The sequence below is a fragment of the Uranotaenia lowii genome, chromosome 3 (genome assembly GCF_029784155.1).
Source record: "Uranotaenia lowii strain MFRU-FL chromosome 3, ASM2978415v1, whole genome shotgun sequence".
Lineage (NCBI taxonomy): Eukaryota > Metazoa > Arthropoda > Insecta > Diptera > Culicidae > Uranotaenia > Uranotaenia lowii.
The window spans coordinates 353,230,614-353,257,955 of NC_073693.1; the positions used below are offsets into that span (position 1 = coordinate 353,230,614).

Consider the following 27,342-nt stretch of genomic DNA (forward strand, 5'->3'; position numbering starts at 1 on the left):
AAAAAACAACGATTTGAAAAAAATATATTTAATTTTTTTTAATTCTATAATTATGTCGTCCAGAAGTCACGGTAAATTACTCACTGTCTTGAGAAAAATTGATCATGAAGTTAGAACCTTTTTTTCTAAATCTTTTTGATACTGTACACTTTTGCTAAGAAGTACATAAATTTTTTCAATTAATTTTAATCTTGAATTTTCAAAAGTTATACCGAAAAACAGAGCAGATAGACAAAATACAAATTTGCATTCAGTACCCTTAAATAAGTTAAAGTAAGTTTTCAAATTCTTTGCACCTTGGAAAATGTGAATTTTGTTTCCTTGTGTTATAATTGTGAATGCAGATTTTGAGTTTTGAAGATGAATTTGAATCTCTTTCTCAAAACACCAATTCCTTCATATTGAAACAGCTTTTATAAATAGTTTTTATTCCTTTTTGGCTCTAAAAACTCATAGGAAACATTGATTTTTCGTTCCTCTGGAATCTGTTGTGTTTTATTAACGCAATAACTTGAATTTAGAAATCTTTAAAAAGTTTTTAAATCTTAAACTTTAACTATTAAAATTTAAAATTTTCATATTCAATTTCTGATTGGTAGGGAATCGTTTTGCGGTCATCTATTATATGAATGTTTGATGTGATAGATTTCAAACCAAATTAAATTAAATTGGATCTTTTTTTTTTAAATTTCTTAATGTAGGTTAGTTTGAAGTTTCATAATTCATATTTGAATGATGTCAAATCGAGGGGAAAATGGATTGAGGATTTGACTACAATTTAAATTTCTTACTAGGTAATAAGACAATTTAATTTCTGAAATTTAAAGGAAATTGCCAATCTAAAGGCAATCAATGTATGACTTCATAAGAAAAAATATTCAAGTATTTCAGTGTTATAACCACTTATAACAATTTGCTCATGTAAATTTAGGCATATGAGGGATATTATTGACAATTAAATAAAATTTCCCTACATTTCATTACTTTACTAAAATATTAAATAGGTAGATAAAAGGTTAGCAAATTCAAAGTCAACACTCTAAGTAATTCAACAGAAGTTGATTGGTATAATTCGGTCCAGAGAATTGCAAGTAACAGCTGCTTGATTTTAGTAGACCAAAATTTCTTTAATTTTGAGCTTTTAAGTTATAAGCAAACTTTTTCGTTGATTAAACACCCCCACGGAGTGGAAAATTTTTGAAAAATCAAAAGCACATCTACTAGGGGAAGTTCAAAGTTTTTGAAGAAATTCGAGCTTTTACGGGTATTTTGTAACGGTTTTTTGTCGTTTGGGGGGGGGGGGGGGTGATCACCCCGATCACCCCCCCCATAGGACCGCGCCTGTGTGCAATCATTTATAATTCTCTAGGATTTGACATCAAGCCCGGTTCCTTGACAGCAAAATGTCAAGTTTGTTATGGGCCAAAAAATCGTGGGCCCGTAATTTTGATGGTTGTCAAATTCAATGACAAAACATAGGGATGCCATCCCCCTGGTCACTCTCCACGTTTAGCTTCTCACGTGTAACTCCTCACGTTTCACATCTTATGCCTCACGGCTCACGTCTCATTTCTCCGTGCTCACGTCTCATTTATCACTACTCACATCGTACATCTCACTTTTCTCATTTACTCAAGTAACATGTCTAATTGTCTCAATTTTCAGAGCTTCGGAATAAGCACGGTTTTTTACAAGGCTCTCCGCAATAAGCGCGGTTTTGTTACACGAATATGGGAAACACGGTTCTCTTTCCCCCTTTTTTTCCACGGCGCTTATATCCGTGTTAAAAAAAACCTTTGTGTGCCGTTAAAAATCGTTTGAAATACACAGTTTTAAAGCGAAAGCCCAATACACCTTCATTAAACTTTGATTTCTTGAAACCATTCTCATTGTGAACAGCCCCATCCTTTAATTAACGATGATGATATTACAGCGCACAGCCTATCTTTAACATATTTGTGTACCAAGATAAGATCGACAGCTCGTGCCAGCATCCACCTTGGAATCCACCCAGACAACCATTCAGTTTCAATTAAACCTTCAAGCATCTTCCTGAGCCAAAATAAAAACTGCTAAATTGAAAAAGCATCTTGAACATAAAAGAAGATACGACAACGACGACACGAGACGGACGACTTTTATTTTGATTGTGGGTGATAAACTGCTTATTCATGTTACGTTGTCTGTCTCTGGGATTGCTGGTGAAAAGAAAATATGAAAATCAAGCTCCAGAACCGGCTGAAGAATCTCAAAAAGAGAAGTAGAGAGACATTATTGTGATCAAGCAAAAATCACAAGCACGGAATGCGATTTGTCGAGCTCCCGCGAACGATCTTTAAATGTACCGTTTTGATTGTCGCGAAATTGTCTTTGATGAGACGCGGATTTGCTTTGTGTGATGTTTTAGAGCAGGTTCATCTTGTTTTATTTACCTACTGTTTTCTTCTTCCATCCGTTCTGCACTTCAAGGAGAGGCGCCATCTTTGTGGACCACATTCTTTGTGTTTTTTTTTTCTTTCAGTGTTTTTTTTAGTTCTTATTCAGGTTGTATTTACTGCCGCCCGAGTAATTGATGGCAATTAAAACCAATCGACGAGTGTCACAAGCAATGGTCACGACGAATCGAATGATGCAGCTCGTGCATGATTGAAGTTCTGTTTTTTTTTTACATCAAGTGAGAATGTAGCATTTTATACCAGGAATCCTACCCAAGGCTTGATGAAAAATTTAACTTAGATATTCGGAAAAATAAATTAAATAAAAAAAAAAGTACTTTTCAATTTTTTTTTAATGTCTTGAGTAATTTCAGATAGATGTTTGCTAGACGTCTAAAAGATGTTTGTAAAACGATTGATAACGGACAGAAGAATAACATAGATTAAGTAAATTTTGTTTCTTGAAAAATACACACAGCTTACAAATCTTTGCTACACCCAAAATTCAGCCTCTGTGCCAATGGCGTGTAGTCAATAACATAGCATCATTGGTACAAGAAGATAACGCGATCGGTGCTGATTCGATTTGCTCCCACCGGCATTAATCTCCCAAGTTAACCGTATTGCGTATGTCTGAAAGAAACAAAATAAAAACGCTTTCACGTCCCTCCCTATCGCATCACAAGACGAAGAAGGATGGAAATAAATACCGGCCAACCCCAGGTAGCCAGCGAACCGAGCACTGTGCGTTTGAATGTAGCAAAAGGAACAACAAAAACATCCTTCTAATTCAATCCCTTCAATCCACCGGCAAACAACCACGGCCGAGCTGTGCGTGTGTATGCAGTAAAAGCAACAAAAAAAAAACATTCCTTCAATTCAATTCGCCGGCAAACAACCACGGCTAAGCTGTGCGTGTGTATGTAGCCAAAGCAACAAGAATATATTACTTCAATTCACCGGCAAACAAGCACCGGCCAAGCTGCCCGGCTTTAGCAGCTGTGTATATGTAGCGTGTGTATGTAATAGCAGGCAGTAAGCAAAGCACAGTTCTCATTCAATGGGTTTCCCGTTTCCTCCACTCCCGTTCCCTTTCCCGTTTCCATCGCATGACAAATGAATACCTTGAAAGGAGGCCAAACGCCGGGAAGCCACTGTCGTGCGTTTCTTTTGTGATTGATCGGTGGCAGAATGCCTATGACAAATATCCCTCTTCCTGCATGAAGCTCAAATAGTACACTGGTTAAGATGTCGGTCTGGCAAGACCATATGGTTCGTGATTTGAGTTCGATTCTCCCTACGGGCGCTGTGGTTTATATATTTATTTTCTTGTTTCTGGGATGAATTATCCAATAGGAACGAGATCCCATAAAAAGTTTTTCTTGTTTTGCTTGAATGTAGTGGTCATGCATCATTTTAGTTGGGAGCCGAGTCCTTATGCCAGTTACGGTTTTTCAAACATATCATCTTCGGCACAGTGCACATTTCAGCTTCAGCGCATTATCGGCACAGAGATGTGCTAAATAGGCATTGGATTTTTGCAACCTCTTCTATGGGTGTAGAAACTGTAAGTAAGTATTCTGGCAGATGAGAAATGAGCAATAAGCATGGACAATGGGAAATGAGAAATGGGGAATGAAGAAGAGGAATAAAAAATTAAAAACGTAAAATACAAAAAAAAGGAAATTTAAGAAGTTAGACATGATGAAAATGAGAAATGAGAAACCAAAAATGTAGGTAATGTATTGGCTTTTCGGTCTTATCAGGTCAATTATGACACTTTTTATATGTGCTTCATCCAACGTTTCGAATAATACTAATTCTTTATCAAGGAACTAAAATTAAATACAGGATCATAAAACATATTCTCACTTAAGTCACACGCAAGCTTTCCTCCTCACTTCCGACATGAAATGAGAATTCAAATTCAATATTTATAGCCAGAATTCCGACGATTGATGAACGCTTTAGGATAAGGTTGCCAGAATTTTTTTGACACGTACCCGGGCCGGACAAATCCAGGCAATTTTAGCTCCTGTATTTAATTTTAGTTCCTTGATAAAGCATTTAAATAATTCGAAACGTTGGATGAAGCACATAAAGAAAGTGTTATAATTGACCTGATAAGACCGAAAATTCAATACATAACCTATAAATTATTCCCGGTCGAACAATAAAATGAAACCAAAAATGAGAAATGAGAATATAAATTTTAGTTCCGGCATTTCGGTGAAAGCATATTCTTGAAGGAAGAATATTAGAATTGAAAATTGGTAAAGACGGATAAAGTCAGAAGATGTTTTTATTGATGTTGAAAAGAGCGACATCATACTTTAACCCGCAACACCTCATTATTTAGGAGAAATAGAACCGAGATAGAGGTGGCACTCAGAAAAGGGGTAGGCTTTCGCTCTTTTCAACATCATTAAAAAAAATTTTTACTATAGACGATGGACTTTACTAATTTTCAATTCTAATGTTCTTCCTTCTAGAATATGCTTTCAATAAATGTCGGAACTAAAATTAACGAATTAATTAAACGATGGTTAACTTATCTTCAAATGAGAAAATTAGCAATGAGAAATTTGAAATGTTTAATTGGAAATAAAAATTAGGAATGAGATCGGGAATCTAAAATGGGACCGGGAAAACCGGGAAAAAATCCGAAATTTCAAATCAAAAACCGGGAAAATTTATCATGGATCATTTTTCTGCTAAATAAACCTATAAAATTCCAAAGTTTTTTTTATTGTTTATATATCAACGGATCACGTATTGATCCACATCTAAATGATTAGACCTAAAAGTAACATTAATATAAAATTAACAAAAAAGTATATACTACAGACTACACAGTTCTTAACCTCGCTAGAATTCTTCTTTTAAACGTTTTCCTAGAGGTATCAAAATTGAAGAGTTCTGAAAAACGGTTGCATGTCCTTGTAAGTTCATCATCATCAATGTTTTCTTCTCAAAAGCGGTATAAAATCAGAATCTAAATTCTTTAGAAAAAATGTGGGAAAAAGTCTGAAATTTCTTGAAAAAACGTGATTTTTTTAGCTCAGCGCATACATTTTAGTGCTCTGAAGTGTTTAAAATATTTTGAGAACTTTTTTGTGAATTTTCCTAATTTTGAATGTCATTAATTGGGGTAATGAAAGGTAGTACACATTTTTATTATAACCGTTCTTCAAGTTTTTACAACAAAATTCTAAACAAATTAAAATTTTCTGGTTTGTGTTGTCATGTAAAAAAATATTTAAAATTTTGTCCAAAAATGGAAATTCAAATTATTGACAAGCGGAAAAAGCGCGAAAAACTTATCTCGCATATGGTTGGAATAATTGTTTTTTTTACAATTAACTTCAAGTTTTATCCTTTGAGAGGAGAAATATGTGGGAGAGTAGAAAATTAAAAACGAGTGGCCCATGTTACATGATTCATTAATGAATGCACAAAAGGTAGAACAAAATACCATTTTTTTGTGTCAATCTATCACATATTTTGCTCATTTATCACAATAAAAAATAGAAGTTTAAAGGCAAATTAAAGCCTTAGAATTATTTACAAAATTTGAATTTAAACTTCAAATTTTAAATGTTTCGGTTGGATTGCAAATTCAGATTGCCGAAATTACAGGAAAATCTGTAATTTCACAGAATATTGAGCAAATTTTCAACACAGAATCTTTGTCACAAAACACAGAATTTTTGAAAATATCCCAAAATTCAAAGATTTTTTCAATTTCGCTAATTTTTTTTTTTTCAAAATTAAAAATTTGAATGTCTATAAAAGTTTTGGATTTCTAACTTTTAATAGGAGAAATGTGACAAGACTGCTATTGTTAAATGATTTTTCTAGGCAAACTGTAGAAAACAACCAATTTGTCATGACTTTTCAATAAAATTAATGGGAAAAGCATCACAGAAATCCATCACAGAATAATTTTCGATATTTGAATTAAGACTTCAAATTTAAAAGAAATTTCTGGTTGGATTGGAAATTCAGACTCAAATTCAAATTAACACCAAGATTGCCGAAATTACAGAAAAATCTATAATTTCACAGAATTTTGAGCAAATTTTCAACACAGAATCTCTGTCACAGAATACAAAACAAAGATTTTTTTCAATTTTAATATTTTTTTCAAAATTTATAATTTATCTAGATGTCTATAAAAGTTTTGGATTAGTAACTTTTAATAGGAAATAAATGTGATATTGCTAATATGTTAATTGATTTTTCTAGGCTAACTGTAGAAAACAACCAATTAGTCATGACTTTTCAATAAAATGAATGGAAAAAGCATCACAGAAAACCATCACAGAATTTTTGGAATAATCACAGAAGGTAACACCGTAAATTAAAAACCCTACTCAGTTTTCAAAACGAGAATCGAAAAAAAAAATTCAGAATACTTAGGACTTAGGAGGAATAAGATTCAGAGGATTCTTTTTTCAAAATTGCTGAAAATTTGTTTAAATTAGAATATCAATAATTAACAATTAACTAGAGCTAAGCATTAGAAATTAAAATTAAAGTTCGAATCATAATCTAAACTTAAAGTTAAGATTTGATTTAAGTGTAGATCCGTAGTTCATCCAAAACATGTCTTATTTTGGTTAAATAAAAACCTTGATAAACATATTTATTTAGGTATTTTAAAATTGGGAAGAGTATAAAATGTCAATCCAAAATCCAGGAAGAAACGGAGAATTTGAAAATGGAAAATCGCTGGCCACCCTGGATATGAAGAATGATGGATGAGATTGAGAAATGGGAAGAGATAAGAAATTGGAAACAAGAAATCACAAATAAGAAATAAAATTTAAGATGAGAGATTTCTTCCTAGAATTTTTTGAGAATGTTTGACCAAAATTCAATCCAGTACGAATGAAAAGTAGTTAAATTTTGAAACAAGGAAAAAGCTTCTGAGCTCTATTGAGTTTGTCACTTAAGTGTGTCACATACTCCATAATAATTACAATTGCCCTCGACTCATAAAATGCTTATTCTTACGAGTGCATTAGCTACCATACATGAAAATTGATGATCCTTCTGGCCATGTTAAAATCTTTCAGATAACTAGAATCAAATGCCTTTTGGAGGTTCTATCAAATTTTTTCGCACTTCTAAAATTTGACACGAATTTATGAACATAACAACTTTGGTTTCGCAAAGAATAATTTTTAGAAGGAAGAATTTTCGCAAATGCAAAGCTCCAATCGTGACCGCAGAAATCCATCCTACACATTAGGAGCAAACTTGATGGAACGTCGCCCCCCACATTTTGTCGACCTGTTTCTTTTTATGACTCCATTGACGTTTTTGCATTATTGCGTTTTTCCGCAGCAGCATATTTTTGTGGCGGGTGAATGGATGGCGTCAGCGTTTGGCTTCTTCTCGGGTGCGTTATGATATTTTATGTATGTGCCCAGATATGTGTGTTTTGGGTTCTTCGGGTTACGTTGTGATGTTCGTCCGTGCAGAAAAAGGAAGCCGTACAGAACAAATAGCTCGCTGGAAGGTTTATTATGCACGTAAGGGATATCTGTTTGCTGAGTATTTCCTTTTTAAAAGTCTTACGACGAATGTGTCGTTGGCATACAAGTCACAATCATCATCCCAACTCGTTCCTGGTTTCGAGGATGAATCACCTATGAAAGTCAAACCCCCATATCAAATAAAATTAAACTTTTCAGAATTTTTTTTCAATCAAATCTAGTCAAAAATTGACCAGTTGTCAAATAAATTTAATCTATTTCGCTGATTAATTGTCTAAAACTACCTCATTCGGCAGCTTTTTTTGGTCGGTACGAAAGAAAGCTTTTTCCCAGTATTTTCATGTTTTTGGAATCAACTGGTGAACTTGCAGGATTAAAATGAATGATCCCATCAATGAAACAGAGTTTCGGTCCCAGCTGACTGTCCACTCTGGCAAAAGTCATTGCTCGGAGGGGTGAACAACTAGGGACCACCATCTCTATTATCATCAATTATTGATGTTTTAATTTAATCCCGACATTACTATACACCTAGTGTGTATGATGTTGATGATGATGTCTAGTGTCGTAAATAACAGCTCCCCTGTTGATGGTGTGTGCTGAACATTGGATCATCGTGATGGAATTACGAAAATTTGCCTTGATTTGTGGTGTGTGGGTATCGTTTACCGAGGCGTGAATGAAAACATTCGATTTAAATATTGGAAAATGTAGCTGAGAGGTGGAAAATGCATTTAAAACCTCATAAATGTCTCATTTGCATAAACTTTTCTCTTGATTAAAAAAATGAAGCAGTGTTGTTTTTTTGATCGACAAGCACTCTTATATAGGCCAATTGTGTCATTTTTCTCATGTTTTTTTAACAATAAGATAATAATGTTCAGTTGAGTTGAGATGTTAAATGAGTTTTTGACGGTCGCCATATTAATCGAAAAATCGTGAAAAGTTATCGTGTACGATAACTTCTCTCAAAAATTAATTCATTGATATCGTACTGATAGTTGCTAACACTGTTGAAAAATTAAGTGCTCTTGATTTTGATCCAAAACACCAAGCCAATTTTATCAACAACATAGCTTATACAATTAATTTTTTCTTAAAAAATTCTTTAAACTAATACAGATTATTCCCAAATTTTTAATATCTCCAATCAAATGCGCCATTTTTGGTGACAATATGCGGCTCCCATCCGTCTCAATGCGGAGGGACATCAGCTGTAGCTACTGGATGGTTGGCACGCGTAAATAAATTATGTACCTAGTAGGTAGGTGGACGGACTTGGCGTTGTGTTTTGTTGACGATGATGAATGATGCTCATCCATTCAAGCTCCGTCCGTATCGATCTGTTTGCCTAGCTCAACTGGCAAAAAAAACTTTAGACTGGTTGTGGGCTAAAAGTAGAAACTGGAATCAGGTGCAATGGGTGGAGGATTTTATTTTCTCCGGGTATCCTCGGGACGTTATGGAGTCTCTTAAAAAAAATATCATTATGCATCTTGTTTGGTGTTTTAATTGAATTAAATTTGGTTTAGGCTTCAGAGCAGAATCTAGAAAGTTCATGATTAATGTTTTTAATATTAAAGTTCACCATCAAACACTCTTTTTTGTTATTATTTAATTTCATTTCTTTTATCCATGTTGTACTTCAACAAGCCAAAAAAATGTGTAAACAAGGTGAAGTTCAAACTTACGGTTTTCTCTTTCCTTTTTTTTTAGCACAACACAGCGGAATCCGAAGTAATAAAAACGCTTAATTGAACCAATCATCTAAAAGGACCTTTGAATAAAGGATTGTCGATGTCAAATTTTTCTCGAGTGTGCCATCACAGGCGTAACTTTTTATTATACATATTTGTTTCGTCAAAAGGGGGGTAAACGAAAACCCACATTGGCGCCGCCGATACGATGTTTTATAACGGAACAAGAACAATATGTTTTATTGACTACTTTTCGATTTCGATTTTACTGAGGCAGCTCTCAACGGATGATGTGCAATAGATTGAGTCGATTTGGTGTCATTTTTAAATTTCTCAAACCTTGGGGTCAAAAAGCTTCTTTTTGGTTCTGAACTCATCCGTGATTTTTTGCAGAATTTTTAAGAAACGTTTACCTTGAGTAAATTTGAACTTTCAGAATTGTATGGGAAAATTGAATGTTTTGTAATAAAAATCAAAATAATTTTTGTTTCTTCTGTGGAACCGAGCCTGGTTATGATTTTTGAGCCAATTTAAAAATTCTCTGAAGTAGATTTTCGCTGAACAACTTTGTCGAAGACGTGTTCGTACCTTAAAAGGCAAAAAAGTTATTAGTTGTTAAACAGGGGTGTTCTTTGGTATTGAAAAACGATAAATTTAATTGACATCACTGCTGATACCTCGCGATGTATTGCATTAAAGTAGTCATGCAATACCTCGCTAGGCACCCAGCAGTAATGTCAATTGAATTTTTTGTCATTCATTGCCAAAAGATATGCTCCCATTCAACACTCAATAGCTTTTTTGCCTAATAAGATACGAATAAGCAAACTCCACAGAAGAAAAAACCCGATTTAATACACTTAACAGTGGATTTGAGCCTTTCTTTCAGATTCAAAACATATTTGTTTTACGTGTTTTAATCCATAACGGTAGAATGTTTACAAAAATCACTTTTGTAAATGATTTTCGTTAAATGAAGCTATCAAACGGAATAAACTATAGGGGATAAAAAAGTATTTTTGAAAAATTACACGATTTTTTGTTACAATCGATAAAAACGATTTTTTGTTTTTTGTTGACACAAAAAAAATCCTAAAATAAACCGGAAATAATATCAAAGAATACATTTTAAAAAAAGATGGCCAGCCATGTGTTCATCGTTTATTTCTGGGAAACCTCTGAAGTGCAGGAAACGGGGATATGGAAAAATAGTTGAGTGGAATCATATGTGCTTCTCATATACTCTCAATCATTATATACCTTTTAGTCATTTTTGTGTCAGTTTTTTTAATAGAAGCATATTGTCAAGTTGGTCAATTTTGTAAATTGTGGCAGTTATCATTCTTTGAGAGTTTGTATAGTTTTTGTCATATTTTTTATTGTTATCCAATTTGTCAGATTTATCAATATCGCCAATTTATGTAATATTGAAAATTTGGTCAGTTTCGTAAGTTCTGTTATTTTTGTCAATTATTTTCATTTTTTCATTCTTGCGATTTTGTTCAGTTTTGTCAAATTAAGAAAATTTAACAGATTTTGTCATTTTTATGAGCTTTGCCAGTTTCATCATGTTTATCATTATTTTCACTTTCGTCATTTGTTATTCTGATATTTTTTAACATTTTGACATTGCTGTCATGTAAATAGCCCTATTTACCGCTGGTAGTGTTCATGATATTATGCAGGTTGTTTCACCAACACTTTTCAGTTTTGGGTCAATTAACCTCAAAAACGACCATGTTCGTTGACTGGTTGCCCGTTTTTTGTACCGAGAGTTTTTGAGGTTAATTGTCCCGTCTCATCTGTACACGCTCAGTCAGTGTGCGTACGAAATGTCAAAAACAACTATATATTCGTTTTTGTTATTATAAGACTTTTTCTCATTATAATCATTCTTGTGAATTTGGTTATTTCAGTCATCTCAGCACATTTTCGTGATGTTTTTTAAATTTTTTTTGACCGATTTGTTATTTGTGCCGTTTTAGTTATTACATTTTGGTTTGCTTTTTTATGGTTTTCGATGAAAAATTGTTATGTGCTTATCATATATGTATCTCGAAGAACTGCATTTTATCTGGGGGAGGAAGACTGAATAAAATAAGAAAAAAATCTTTCAAACGTCAAATTTCTCTTATCAATCTACCGTCCAGTGCGAAGGTTCAAAATCTTACTTTCATATTTAGTGAATTTCAGTAAAACTGTTTTGATGCTGAAAAGCACTTGTTTTGCATGAAACAATGATTTAATTAGGTTTTGTTTTGCTCTGGCGAATTCTGCAGATCAGACGTATTGAGTTTCTCAAATTTCGTTGAAGTTTTTGAAGCTGATAAATAAAAATTGTTTGATAACTGGTTTTTCTTAAAATAGCTTAAATAACAGATTTAGATTTAGGGTAGTTCCCATTGATCGAACAAAATTTTTATATAGTTTAAAGTTTACGATAACAAATCTTTTCAACAATTCTTGGCTTTTTGCCGAACAGTAAAAAAAAAAAAAAAAAAAAAAAAAAAAAAAAAAAAAAAAAAAAAAAAAAAAAAAAAAAAAAAAAGGATGAAGAAAACGATACAGCGAATTTCAGTCTTCCTTCCCCAGCATTTTATAAGCATTTTTATAAGAAGGCCAACCAAAAATTGTTTTACCTTGTCATTTACCTATATTTGCTCAAGTCTGCTGCTGGCGTTGAGCAGGATAAGTGAATGAGAAGGTACTACATTGCTTTAAACCTCAATTGACACAGCCATGTAAAGCAGCGTCAAAAGTATTCATGAATTTTCGAACGATATGTATGGGATTTCGAAAATAAAAAATGATTTATGGAACATTGAATGCTTTTACTGCCCAAAAAACTAATCAGGCAATTTCATTTAAGTTAATTGCTAGGCAATTAGTCAAATTTATGTTCAAAAGCTTAAAGCATTCGGATTACAGGACAGTTTTTTTCGGAAATCGATAGTATTGCAGCATAATAATGGAATTTCGGAAAACTTTTCTTCAAATAATTGTTCAGAATACTTTTAATCAAAGTTGTTACAATTGGTTATGAATGTTGTTTTATTCAAGATATCACACAAATTGAAAATGGAATTTTTATAACGTTTTTTTGGTTGGCCTACCAATGCATATGCAAAGAACGGAATAGTATACCTAGCATCCAATTATCCTGTATGTTGAGGGAAGCGCAAGAGGAACAACAACAACAACTGAACAATTGTAATGCACGTACACTGAAAAAACTTTTCACATGAACGCTACGTGAAAATGTACAAAGATTTTTGCCATCATTAGAAATCTACGTGAATTTCATGTAGCAAACAGAAAAGGCGCAGTAAGTTGACTTCACGTAATTTTCATATGAATTGCAAGAGAATTCCACTTGAAGCGAACTAGGGATGGATTTGCTCTGCTACATGCGATTCACCTAGATTTTAATAAAAATTAACGTGTTGTGTTTTCTTTTGCATACTTAAAGAAAAGGATTTTTTTTAAACGGAATTTTATTTAGCAGTATAAATAAAAACACATAACTTTTCATTTACACTTGCACTATTTATAAAAATTTCACTTAACTTTGACTCTTTAACTTTAACTTTAATTTAACCTTACGACGCCGTCAAGTGTATTCTGTGCGCCTCCGTTGCAGTTGCTTGATCGACCAACAGCTCAAATTCCACATCCTGTTGAAATGGAAAAAGATATAAATAGCATTCCAACAAAAACATATTTACTACTTACGAAACAAAACAGCTGGTAGATCACCAAAAAAGATTCTATTTGTCAGCTGATAATACTTAAATCCACGCCATATTGAGAACTGTGTTCCTTCACATAGATTTTACGTGAATTAGCCATTCAGAGTTATGTGAACATCACATAGAATCCATCAGATTCGATTTGCGGACCGTTTGATTTCCACGTAAATCGAATGTATCTTTGTTTTGACAGCACTCAACCATGTGAATTTCACGTAAGAATCAAGTGATTTTTTATTAGCTCCTAGGTTCGTTACGTAAATCAAGCAAAAATTCACGTAATTAGTGGCTACGTGAAAATCCAGGTGAATTTAACGTTCCTTTCTCGGCTGAGTGTACAAGTATAACTATGCCAACGAATGGCGCGCAACGTAAGGTAGATTTTTGAAAAGGGTACAATGAAAATTAAGTTTTTTGAGACTAATATCGTTGAATTCGCCCTTATCAAAAGTGTTAATGTTTTGATTAATAATGATGCCCAAATGCTCTGGTTTTTGGAAAATCATCAATATTTGCTAAAGGCAATCAATGTTAATGATTTTTTTCAGACAATCTGTTTCGTTAATATTCAGTTTTTGAAATTTACGATAAATTTCGATTCAAGTGTGAAAGAGTGTTGTTAAGCATTCACAAAACTGTAGATCTTGAGTCGGGTATCATATAATAACCGTACAATTTATCATGGACAATTTTGTCATTATTGTCGTAATTGTATACTTTGGTCAATTTTGGTGAATTTTTCTCAATTTTTGCCATATTTGCGAAATTTGTCAGGTTTGTCATTTTTAGTCAAATTTATCAAGTTTGTAATTTTTAAGAATATCATCAATTGTAATTTTTGACAATTTTACCAATTTTGCCATTTTTCTAATTATGGCTTGTTATGACATTTTTGTCAATTAGGTCAGTTTCGTTAATTTGTTTAATTTTTATATTTTTCACTGTTTTTAATCCAGTCAATTTAGCTTATTTTGATAATTTCTACAATTGTATGAATAATATTGTTTTTATCTATTCAGTTTTGTCAATTTTGTAATGTTATCATTTTTTCAATCCATTTATTTAGTCATTTTTGTCTTTTCTATCATTTTTTGTGGAAATTGTCAATTTTTACAAAAATATCATTTAATTTTCTAAACTTAGAAAATTGAACATTTTGCAATTGGAGAGTCATGCTTGGGTCATGCTTGAACATTATCAAAAAAATCATTTTATTAGTTTTGTCGGTTTCATCAATTCTGTAAATTTTGTTATTGTTGTCATTTTTTTTTCAATTTTGTCGTTTATGTTATTTTTCAGCGATATTGAACATTTCCTGTCATATTACACCATGACCAAATTAAATTTTCAGAGTTTTTTAGAACAATTTATGTCCAAACCCAGAAGTCTGGAATTGTCTGGAAGAAATGTCAAAAGTCTGGAAACCTGAAAAAATGTCTGGCAAAAGTCCAAAAATCTGGAAGATTCAGACAAAATCTTTAAGGTTGACATCACTGCCCTCCACCCCGACTGGGACTGAGTGCATGGCCTGAGTTTTGCACAAGCAGCACCGTACACCATGCCACAGATGGTTGCTTGTGCAAAAAATTTCGATCCTGATCGATTTCACTCAAACCATTTGCGTGCTCATTCAAGCAGTGTATTGTATTCACAGCGCCAGAATTTCATCTCATTTTCCAGAAAGTGGTGAAGTCTATGGCCCATCGCGATGGGCGCTTACAATCCCGGTATACGATTTCTCATGTGTTAAAACAGAGAAAGCAGTAGCCTTCACATCAATTTCACTCCGATTAGCTGTCATTCTAATGGAAATTTGTTTAAGAGTTAAGAGCAAGCTTGATTTATGTCAGCAGGCCCAAGCCCAATGACCCGCTTCACGATGCGTGGCATTAAATTGCATGATAAGGTTCATGTTCCAGCTCAGCGTTTTGCCGAACCGAATCAAAAATTTTGGGTATAAGATTTCATTATTGATTAACATGGTTGGCACCGCTGAATCAATCATAGGGATCATTAGATGGAAATTTTAATTCCCTTTCAAAAGACCAAATGAAAGTTTGACATCATCGGGTCTATCTTAGCTACTAGGCTCTAATATCGTAGACTACGATAGCGATTGTAAGTCTTATCCGCTATCAACGCTATATTCTTATGCACAGAATGATCTGAGAAAGAGCAAACGACATAGCGTCGCGGCGTCGCAGATGATGCACACCATCTCATCTTCTCTCAAGCCGTTCGGACTCAGGAAGCTTTTGCCTGAGCACGAATCTCGTTCGTGGAAACAAATTTAAACGAACCAAACAAATGCTACTCGTCTACTCGTTCTTCTTGAGCTTTGAGCTTACGGGCTAGTTTTTTCTTTCCTTTTCTCTTCCCCTCTACACACCTCATCATGCTTGAGATTTCGTTCGTGTCGAAAATCCTATGCAGTGCAATGGGCGATGGAAGCGCTGCCGAATTTGGGTGATGGTTTTGCATTAGTGCAAGCGGGATGCAGCTAAAATTTCACCCAACTTTTGACAGATACGGGTTTTTCTTAAGGAGGGAAAGAATAACTTTTCGATTCCATCGCCCAATGGCTGTTGTAACCAAAACAAAAATTGGTAATTTATTTTGAAATGGGCGAATGCGCCAAATATAAACTAATGGAGTTATCAGCTGGCTTAAAAATTTCGTTCGGAAATTTACATTTTGATTATACAAAGTTATCTGGTGGATAAAAAGTTTCCGAGAATTAAAAAAAAACAGATTCATATTTATGATAGAAACAGTAATGTTGGTACATTTGCATTATTCAAAATTCGATACCGAGTTGATTAAATGACAAAATGATTTGACAGAAATGAATACGGTAAAAATTACCAAAAGAACAAAGGCTAAGAAATAACGCAAATCACAAAAATGACAGAATTGACAAAAATTATACAACTGACAAAATTGTCTGAATTGACCAAATTGACACGATTAACCGAAATGACAAAATTGCGTGATTGTCAAAATTAAAAAAAAAAATAAATCAATGACATAATCTGATAAAAACACATTAACAATAACAGATAACAAACATAACAAAACTTGGCAGAAATTATAAAATTGTCAAAAATTACAAAATTGACCAAATTTACGATATTGCAAAAGTTGACAATAATGAAAATTTTTTTTAAAAAATCTAAAAAAATTACATAATAGACAAAAAATATCATAAATGATAAAATCAAACAAATAGACATTAGTATCCAAATTGGCAAAATTGACAGATTTGATAAAACTGATAAAACTAATAAAATTGACGAATTTTCAAATGCCAATTATGACATTTTTGTTTAATTTTTGAATTTTTTCAATTTTAAAAATTTCGTCTTTTTGGTCAATTTTGTAAATTTTATAACTTTGTTGCATTTCGTTAATTTGATCAATTTAGTCAGTTGTCATTTGTGTCAATCTTTTCATTTTGTTATTTTTGGCATTTTGTAAATGTTTTTCAGTTTTTTTCTATGGGCCCAATTTTGTCGATTAAGTCATTTTTGCCAATAATGTCATTGTTGTGATTTTTGTCTTTTTCATCAATTTTATCAATTTTGTCGTTTTTGTCATTTGTGTAATTTTTGTCAATATTGTCAATTTTATAAAATTTGTCATACCATTTTATTTTCTAAACTGAGAACGAAAATGGCAATGAATGAAAAAAACTATCTCAATGTCAACTTTTATAACCATTTTATAATTTTTGCATGAGAACTACCATCATGATTGCAGTTTTTCCAAAAAATCATTCAAAAGCAACAATATTAAATTATTAATTAAGTAACCATATAAAATGGTTAATGAAAATGAGCGTGTGAAGAAATTTATATGGTGTGCTTCGTTCTCCCACACGCGCCCCTTCGTCGTTTTGTCCTTCACAGAGCAACCTGAATATTATGTTGGCCGAATCTCGAAGTAACAATCACTTTCGTACCATGCAGTGTGGGCATGACGTACTCATCAACGACTTCATTTATTTCGGGGTCGTACCCCTTGGTGAAGACCATTTTTATGTTAAATAATATTTCGGAACTTCGGTTCCGAAATTTTTGAGATGGTTCGGTTACAACCTGAACCATTAAATTGAAAAAGAATAAACCATTGACCGGGAATATTTGAAATGTCGTCTTCCTCCCACACGGTTTGTGTCACGATGACATCAAACCTGAGTGGGAGTGAAGCCTGACTGTTCTCCCTTCCACATATCGACAGATCCATACTTTTAGATAGCATGCGCGTATCTATGACGTCACGTATAATTTGACGTCATAGATACGATAATCTTGATTTTAGTGATTGCTGGTTGCGGGTTAGTGGCTAGCAAGCCAAATTGACACGTTTTTTGGAGTGATGATTTGATGATAATTACTATGAAAATTTATTTTTCAAACTATTTTGTTTTTTTTTCTTTCTTTTATAGGATGAAGAAGAAAAAAAATCAAATTTTTTAAGCTAAAAATCATTTTTATTATACTGCCCAGTTTCGCAAAAACGTGCAAAAAAAGTTTACGAAAAATCACACCAATACACACAAATACACAGACATCGTCTGAACTCGACGAGCTGATTCGATAGGTACCTATAAAGGTATATCTAAGACCCATAATTAATGATCTCCCAAATCGACCGATAACTATACCTTTCTGAAAGAAAGGCAAAAAAATGATGTTGATTTTTCAGTATAAAATAATCAATTTTTCCATACAAACCTTAAAGTTCAAATTTACTCGTATGACCCGAATCAACACTCAGGGTTTAAAAGGTTATTAAAAAAATTAAAAAAAAAATTAAAAACAAATTAAAAACAAATTAAAAAAAAAATAAAAAAAAATTAAAAAAAAAATTAAAAAAAATTAAAAAAAATAAAAAGAAATAAAAAAAATAAAGAAAAATAAAAAAAATTAAAAAAAAAAATAAATAAAAATGAAAGGAAAAATTTAAAAAAATTAAAGGAAAAATTTAAAAAAATTAAAGGAAAAATTAAAAAAAAATTAAAGGAAAAATTTAAAAAAAATTAAAGGAAAAATTAAAAATAAATTAAAGGAAAAATTAAAAATAAATTAAGGGAAAAATTTAAAAAAATTAAAGGAAAAATTTTAAAAAAATGAAAGGAAAAATTTAAAAAATTAAATGAAAAATTTAAAAAAAAATAAAGGAAAAATTTAAAAAATTTAAAGGAAAAATTTAAAAAAATTGAAGGAAAAATTGAAAAAAAAAATTAAAGGAAAAATTTAAAAAAATTAAAGGAAAAATTTAAAACAATCAAAGGAAAAATTTAAAAAAATTGAAGGAAAAATTTAAATAAAGTAAAAAAATTAAAAAGTAAAATAAAAATTAAAAAAAAATTAAAAAAATAAAAAAAAAAAAAATAAAAAAAAAAAAAATAAAAAAAACAAAAAAAAATAAAAAAAACAAAAAAAAATAAAAAAAAATGAAAAAAAAATAATAAATAAAATGAAAAAAAATGAAAAAAAAATGAAAAAAAATGAAAAAAAAAAATGAAAAAAAATGAAAAAAAAATGAAAAAAAAATAAAAAAAAAATTAAAAAAAATTAAAAAAAAATTAAAAAAAATATTAAAAAAAAATGAAAAAAAATGGAAAAAAAATGAAAAAAAATAAAAAAAAATGAAAAGAAAAAAAATAAAAAAATGAAAAGAAAAAAAATTAAAAAAATGAAAAGAAAAAAAATTAAAAAAATGAAAAGAAAAAAAATTAAAAAAATGAAAAGAAAAAAAAATAAAAAAAATGAAAAGAAAAAAAATAAAAAAAATGAAAAGAAAAAAAATAAAAAAAATGAAAAGAAAAAAAAGAAAAAAAATGAAAAGAAAAAAAATAAAAAAAATGAAAAGAAAAAAAATGAAAAAACAAATAAAAAAAAATTTAAAAAAAATTTAAAAAAATAAAAAAAATAAAAAAAAATTAAAAAAAAAAATTAAAAAAAAATTTAAAAAATATATAAAAAAATGAAAAAAAAGAAAAAAAATTAAAAAAAATGAAAAAAAATGAAAAAAAAAAATAAAAAAAAATGAAAAAAAAAATTAAAAAAAAAATAAAAAAAAATGAAAAAAATAAAAAAATAATTAAAAAAATAAAAAAAAATTAAAAAAATAAAAAAAAATTAAAAAAATAAAAAAAAAATTAAAAAAAAATAAAAAAAAAATAAAAAAATTAAAAAAAAAAATGAAAAAAATAAAAAAAAATGAAAAAAAATAAAAAAAAATGAAAAAAATAAAAAAAAAATGAAAAAAATTAAAAAAAATGAAAAAAATAAAAAAAATGAAAAAAATAAAAAAAAATGAAAAAAATAAAAAAAAATGAAAAAAATTTAAAAAAAATGAAAAAAATAAAAAAAATGAAAAAAATAAAAAAAATGAAAAAAATAAAAAAAAAAATGAAAAAAATAAAAATAAAATTAAAAAATCAAAAAAAAATTGAAAAAATTAAAAAAAATGAAAAAAAATAAAAAAAATGAAAAAAATAAAAAAAAAATAAGAAAAATAAAAAAAATTAAAAAAACAATGAAAAAAAAAATAAAAATGAAAAAAAAAATAAAAATGAAAAAAAAATAAAAAAGCGAAAAAAAAAATAAAAAAAATGAAAAAAAATTAAAAAAAATTAACAAAAATTAAAAAAAAATAAAAAAAATGAAAAAAATTTAAAAAAAATGAAAAAAAAATTTAAAAAAAATTTAAAAAAAAGAAAAAAATATGAAAAAAAAGAAAAAAAATTAAAAAAACAATAAAAAAAAAATTAAAAAAAATGAAAAAAAAATTTTGAAAAATTAAAAAAAATTTAAAAAAATGAAAAAAAATAAAAAAAATTAAAAAAAAATGAAAAAAAAAATAAAAAAAAAAAATAAAAATTAAATTAAATAAATTAAAAAAAATAATTTTACTCATGCAAACGTTACTTAACAATTCTGCAAACATCATGAATGAATTATGAAGCAAAATGAAGCTTTATAGACCCCTGGTTTTGAGAAATTCAAAAATGACCCCAAATCGACTCAGTCTAACGTGCAGTCTAAGTGGATTGCCGTCAAAAGTTTGGTTAACACCATAACTTTTACTGCCGTTAGACAAAACAATTGCTAAATCAACCAAAATTCTATTTAGCCGTAGATATGGTTGTCTGGTTTCTACCCGTAAATGTGGTTTCAACAAACAAAAAGTGACGCAGTAAATAGTAACAATATTGGTATAAAGTTGCTTGAATCCCTTTGAAATTTCAGTCCATGCAGCAAAGCTGATTCAACCATGCATTCATGGTGAGGTTTCCAGATATTTTCTGAACGTGTTTGAGGCGAGTAAATCCGGTTTTTTTTACCCAAAATCAGGGCATTAGATTTCAGAATTTTCAACTTAAAAACCGGGCGAATCCGGCAAAAAACCATGTTTTTCTCAATAAAGAGAAAAAGTTGGTGATAAACACATGAAAAACTATTCTTTAATCAAGGTACAGAAGCGAGACGGTCAAATTTTATTTTACAATTTCAAAAAAAATTTGATGAGCTTAGTTAAAAAAATTGTTTCTTGACGCAAAAATCATAAATCATGTTTACTAAATTTCAATTTTTGGTGTGGGTTTCGCCAACATTATGAAAATCTTGTTTCCTAGATTTCCGGAAAACCGTGCCCGGAACTAACTTTTTCCAATTTTTTCTACGAAAAAGCGGTCCAGCCCGAATAATACCTGGCAACCTGAAATGCTTAATTTATGGCTTACGGTGCAAAACAATTGGTTATTTGTTCATGCTTTCTCATCAAACTTATAAATTTTTGAACTATCAACCTCATAAATAGTCAAATTAACCAAGAACCGAACTATGTAGTAATAAATCTATTATGAATATTTATAAAACTTTATGGGAACAAACTTCCGTTCAATAGACCGTACAGTGAGTTGATCTCATCGATGAAGGTATTTTCGTCTTCTTCCGAAACGTCGCTGGTTCTCTGGACGCAGCGTCCTTCGTACATGCGCTCCAGTTTGATAACGTCTTTAACGCTTAAACCTTTCCGTTGACCAAGGGTAGTGATGTTGGGCTTAAGCGGTTCCATAGTCGGAAGATCGTTCTTGGAGAATGCCTTCCCGCTGTAATGCATCACGCTCCCATAATCGTACTCCACTCCATAGCCGGTGACTACGCTTTCGTTGCTTTCGTTGTACTTGTTGAAGTTGTGCTCATGTCCTGGATCGATATTCTCCCAGAGAATTCGTACGTACTCATCCCGATCGGATGCGCTTTGCTGGTGGAAGAATCCTAACGCATGAAGCACTTCATGCACCACTACTCCATGTTTAACACAACCCGGGGAGTGAAGATTCACAACCTGACCTTCGCTTTGCATCCCTACACTGGACCAACATCCGGCGTTATTCGACCGGAAAACCAACCAATGTTCATCACCCGTGCGATACGGTCGAAACTGAAGACACGTCTTGTTGTGATACTCGCTGAAGGCACTCAAAATCACCATCTTTTCTTCGTTCGCTGGAAAGATTTTGAACACGTTAAAAGCAAAGAACCTTTTACAAACACCAAACCCACTTACTGAAATTCCCCTCCTCGATGTAATACGGTACGGTCCCATTGGTCCAGCGTCCGGTAACGTTGAGGATTCCGTTCCGGGACAGGTGTGGATCCCAAAGCATGTCTCCCTCGAACAAACCGCTCACCTCCCAAGGATTCACGTCATGCTCATCGGTCAGTTCGTTGATCCGAGCAGCTACAAACGTTCGTTCCAGCTCTCCGTGAGGATCAAAATCTCCATGTTTCGGATTCGGGGGCTTTAGAGACGTCACTTGTGTAACACCCATCCAACACACTACTAAAATTAGTAGTGACAAGTAACGTAATGTTAACATTTTTGGAAATTCGTTACTTCCAGTTGATAATTGTAAGAGCTAATGTGATCTACTAAAGTGCGCAACCTTTACGGAGCTGACTTTTAAAGCATGGCTTAGACTGGTTCAAGAACTTCCAGTAATTGTTCTGTCAGCATGAGGTGTTGGTAGTTCTCTACAGGTTTCGCGATTCCTACTGGTTTTATCGTCTGAAGAATGTCACTTTTGGCGGTGAACAAAACAACAATAAAATTATTGAAGCTCCTATCAATCATTTAGAGTGCTGATGTTTTTTGCTTAGAATTTGAAAAATGTCAGTTGCACATCTAATTATTCTCAATGTCATTACCCAAGTAACACAGATTATGCCAACTAGCATTAGGAAGTTTTATTATGGTTTAATTATGGCATTTTTTTGTGCAGCTCGTTTTATAACGGTTTTATTATGGTCATGCAGAATGCTTATATTTTTTTTCGACCATATGTTTGCAGATGGTTTTGAAAACGCTAATAAAACTTTTATTAAACATACTGTTTTAGTTATTTTGAAAGAGTTATGAATGCTTTTTTAAAACTATAATAAAACACAAACTTAGAAGTTTGCTCCAAGCTTTCTTTTGCATGTTCTATAATAGCACTCAGTGCCTGATTATTAAACCGCCATAAAACTTAGTGACAGTTCTCGATCAAAATGTCAAAACAGGACACGCTCAGATTAGATAGCACAAATTTGAATTGGAACTCCCATTTTTACACATTTTTGGTAAGTTATGCGTGTTGGTTTTGAGTTTAAATTGAAAAAATACATCTTTGAAAACTTGAAATCACCGAAAGTGGTATGAATATCTTTACAATATGAGTATTGAGTGAAAGGGCCCAAATAGTAGGAAAAAAAAGCTTGACGCCATCATTAATTCAAGATGGCGGCTTCCTCTTTTATTTTCAAAGCTGAAAATTACTGAAAATATCGTGAAACCTTCACAACATGGTTATAAGGTGAAAGTAATAAACGAGTAGAAGTCAAATTTCGTTGCCCGTCGCCATCTTAAATCCAAGATGGCGGCTACCACTCAACTTAAAAATACTGTAAATGACTGAAAATCGCATAAAACCTATATTATAGGGGTATAAGTTAAAAGAAATCAATCGGTAGAAGTTGAATTACGCTATCTTACGCCATCTTGAAATCCAAGATGGCGGCTTCCGCTAAACTTTAAAATGTAGTGAATGACTTAAAATGACATGAAACCCAAATTGGTAGTGGGTGAAGGGGTTTACGAGTAGAAGTCGAATATTGCTATCTTACGCCATCTTGAAATCCAAGATGGCAGCTTTCTATAAACTTAAAAAATGCTCTAAATCATTGAATATCGCATGAAACCTCCAACATATGGATATTTGTCAATTGGGATAAGCTATAAAAAGTTTATTTTTGCATTCTGACGCAATCTTGAAATCCAGGATGGTGGCTTCAGCTGAACTTAAAAATACTGTAAATGAATGAAAATAGCATGAAACTCCCAAATATATTGTATTGGGTGCTAAGGCTAAATGATAGAAGTCAAATATCTTTTTTCGCGTTTCTCTAAAAATCTGTAAGTGACTGAAAATCCCACAAAAACTACCATAATACAGACCCCGTTCGTTTTTGGCAACATTCGATTTTGGAAACATCGAATTTGGCACATGTGCCAAAATCAGACGGTTGACAGAAACAACATAACCTTATAGTTTTCGCTAGAATAAGACCAATACAATATAGACATAATAGCATGATAGGAATAAAAGAATTACATAAATGGCAAAAAAAATCAAAAACTATAAACAAAACAAGAAAAGTTCTAAATGCATTAGAAACATAATGAAAAAATAATAAAAATGATTTAAAATGATCTAAATTGTTTTAAAATAGTAGTTTTAATGTAGTATTACGTGAAAAAAAGTTGTGTTCAAGCGATTTTCATTGATTAACAGCATTTTAAATTCAGTGGAAGCTGCCATCTTGGATTTCAAGATGGCGTCGGAAAGAAAAAAATCGACATCTTCTAGCTTAGCCTTTTCATTCAATAGTCGTATAGTGGTGGTTTAATGCGGCTTTTTGTCAGCATTAAGCATTAAAAGTTGAGCGGATGCCGCCATCTTGGATTTCAAGATGGCGTCGGATAGCGAAATTCGACTTCTACTCGTTTAGCACTTTCACCCGATACCCATTTTGTTGGGGTTTCATGCGATTTCAAGTCATTTACACCATTTTAAAGTTCAGCGGAAGCCGCCATCTTGGATTTCAAGATGGCGTCAGACAACGAAATTTGACTTCAACTCATGATTTATTCCACGGGTCATTGAAAACCAATCCCTTTTCATTCAAAAAGTCTGTCCTCATTTACTGTACTAATGATTAACAACTCAGAAATGAGGAACTCAACCTTAGCGTGTAATTGGTTTGCTTGCGAGAGAAACGTCAAATCGTAGCTTTTTTTGGGGTCATCATTAAACCATAATAAAACTATGAATTGACTCACGCCATGTTGGTTGCAAAATCGAAGGGTACAAAATGACGCCATGTTGATGGATTCACAATGCCAGCATTGGAAAATATTTTTTCAGGCCTTTTTTCCATCAATCCCATCATGATTGACCATCAGATTTGACGAGGCGCATTTATTTTAAGATACTATTTCATATACATTTTACCTAAAATCTTGACTGGCAGTAGAAAAGACGCTCATTATATGGGTAAAACATTGGTTTTTTAGCTATTAATTTTACCAGATTCATATCTGAATAATGCAATCATCATTCATCAACCATTACGGTTGCTGGAAAAAACAAAAAAAAACTCCGAGAACTGACAGAACCGAAAAAAACAAAAATTTCTAACATGTTTTATAATAGCTTTTTAAAAGCTTTGGTGACCAATATTGATGACTAACAATGATTGGTCATGATGACGTTCCTAGGATAGGGCCAAATAGCCTAATTTTGGCTTTATTAGAGCCCAGGTGATGTTATAGAATGTACTTTAGCTTTTTATGAAGATTAATGCTATGGTCCAAACGACATTTTGCTGACCATAATAAAGCTTAAATTGTTACTTGGGTAGTTTTACTATGCGTGGACAAAAATAACTCTATATCTAGATTGAAATTTTTGTTGGCATCAGTCTTTATTCTTCAATAAAGACTAAAAGGCTTCAAGGCTTAAAGGCAGAACAGGCTAAGAAGACAAAAAACACAAAAAAAAACAAAACAGACAAAATAGACAAACATGACAAAAAAATACAAAAAAGACAAAAAAAAAACAAAAAAAAAAACAAAAAAGACAAAAAAAAAACAAAAAAGACAAAAAAGACAAAAAAGACAAAAAAGACAAAAAAGACAAAAAAGACAAAAAAGACAAAAAAGACAAAAAAGACAAAAAAGACAAAAAAGACAAAAAAGACAAAAAAGATAAAAAAGACAAAAAAGACAAAAAAGACAAAAAAGACAAAAAAGACAAAAAAGACAAAAAAGACAAAAAAGACAAAAAAGACAAAAAAGACAAAAAAGACAAAAAAGACAAAAAAGACAAAAAAGACAAAAAAGACAAAAAAGACAAAAAAGACAAAAAAGACAAAAAAGACAAAAAAGACAAAAAAGACAAAAAAGACAAAAAAGACAAAAAAGACAAAAAAGACAAAAAAGACAAAAAAGACAAAAAAGACAAAAAAGACAAAAAAGACAAAAAAGACAAAAAAGACAAAAAAGACAAAAAAGACAAAAAAGACAAAAAAGACAAAAAAGACAAAAAAGACAAAAAAGACAAAAAAGACAAAAAAGACAAAAAAGACAAAAAAGACAAAAAAGACAAAAAAGACAAAAAAGACAAAAAAGACAAATGAGACAAATGAGACAAATGAGACAAATAAGACAAAAAAGACAAATAAGACAAAAAAGACAAAAAAGACAAAAATGACAAAAAAGACAAACAAGACAAACAAGACAAAAAAGACAAAAAAGACAAAAAAGACAAAAAAGACAAAAAAGACAAAAAAGACAAAAAAGACAAAAAAGACAAAAAAGACAAAAAAGACAAAAAAGACAAAAAAGACAAAAAAGACAAAAAATACAAAAAAGACAAAAAAGACAAAAAAGACAAAAAAGACAAAAAAGACAAAAATGACCAAAATGACCAAAATGACCAAAATGACCAAAATGACCAAAATGACCAAAATGACCAAAATGACCAAAATGACCAAAATGACCAAAATGACCAAAATGACCAAAATGACCAAAATGACCAAAATGACCAAAATGACCAAAATGACCAAAATGACCAAAATGACCAAAATGACCAAAATGACCAAAATGACCAAAATGACCAAAATGACCAAAATGACCAAAATGACCAAAATGACCAAAATGACCAAAATGACCAAAATGACCAAAATGACCAAAATGACCAAAATGACCAAAATGACCAAAATGACCAAAATGACCAAAATGACCAAAATGACCAAAATGACCAAAATGACCAAAATGACCAAAATGACCAAAATGACCAAAATGACCAAAATGACCAAAATGACCAAAATGACCAAAATGACCAAAATGACCAAAATGACCAAAATGACCAAAATGACCAAAATGACCAAAATGACCAAAATGACCAAAATGACCAAAGTAACCAAAATTACCAAAATTACCAAAATTACCAAAATTACCAAAATTACCAAAATGACCAAAATGACCAAAATGACCAAAATGACCAAAATGACCAAAATAACCAAAATGACCAAAATTACCAAAATTACCAAAATGACCAAAATTACCAAAATTACCAAAATGACCAAAATGACCAAAATGACCAAAATGACCAAAATGACCAAAATTACCAAAATTACCAAAATTACCGAAATGACCAAAATGACCAAAATGACCAAAATGACCAAAAATGACCAAAATGACCAAAATGACCAAAATTACCAAAATGATCAAAATAACAAAAAAGATAACAATGATAAAAATCACGAAATAGATTAAAATGACAGAATTTGGTAAACTTTGTAATTTCTGTCATTTTTGTTACAAAAATTGCAAAATT

General features: G+C 31.2%; 2 protein-coding genes across 3 annotated transcripts in view; one reads left to right on the forward strand and one right to left on the reverse strand.

Moving 5' to 3' along the window:
* Nucleotides 1–27,342, forward strand: part of LOC129755179 (FERM, ARHGEF and pleckstrin domain-containing protein 1-like) — a 161,337-nt gene that overhangs the window by 45,375 nt on the left and 88,620 nt on the right. The window lies entirely within an intron of this gene.
* Nucleotides 21,276–22,320, reverse strand: LOC129753965 (seminal metalloprotease 1-like). Its single transcript, XM_055749817.1, has 2 exons — nucleotides 21,969–22,320; nucleotides 21,276–21,907 (listed from the first exon to the last, which is right to left on the reverse strand). Exons 1-2 carry the CDS (start codon nucleotides 22,279–22,281, stop codon nucleotides 21,276–21,278), a joined length of 945 nt encoding a protein of 314 aa, XP_055605792.1. The 5' UTR covers nucleotides 22,282–22,320.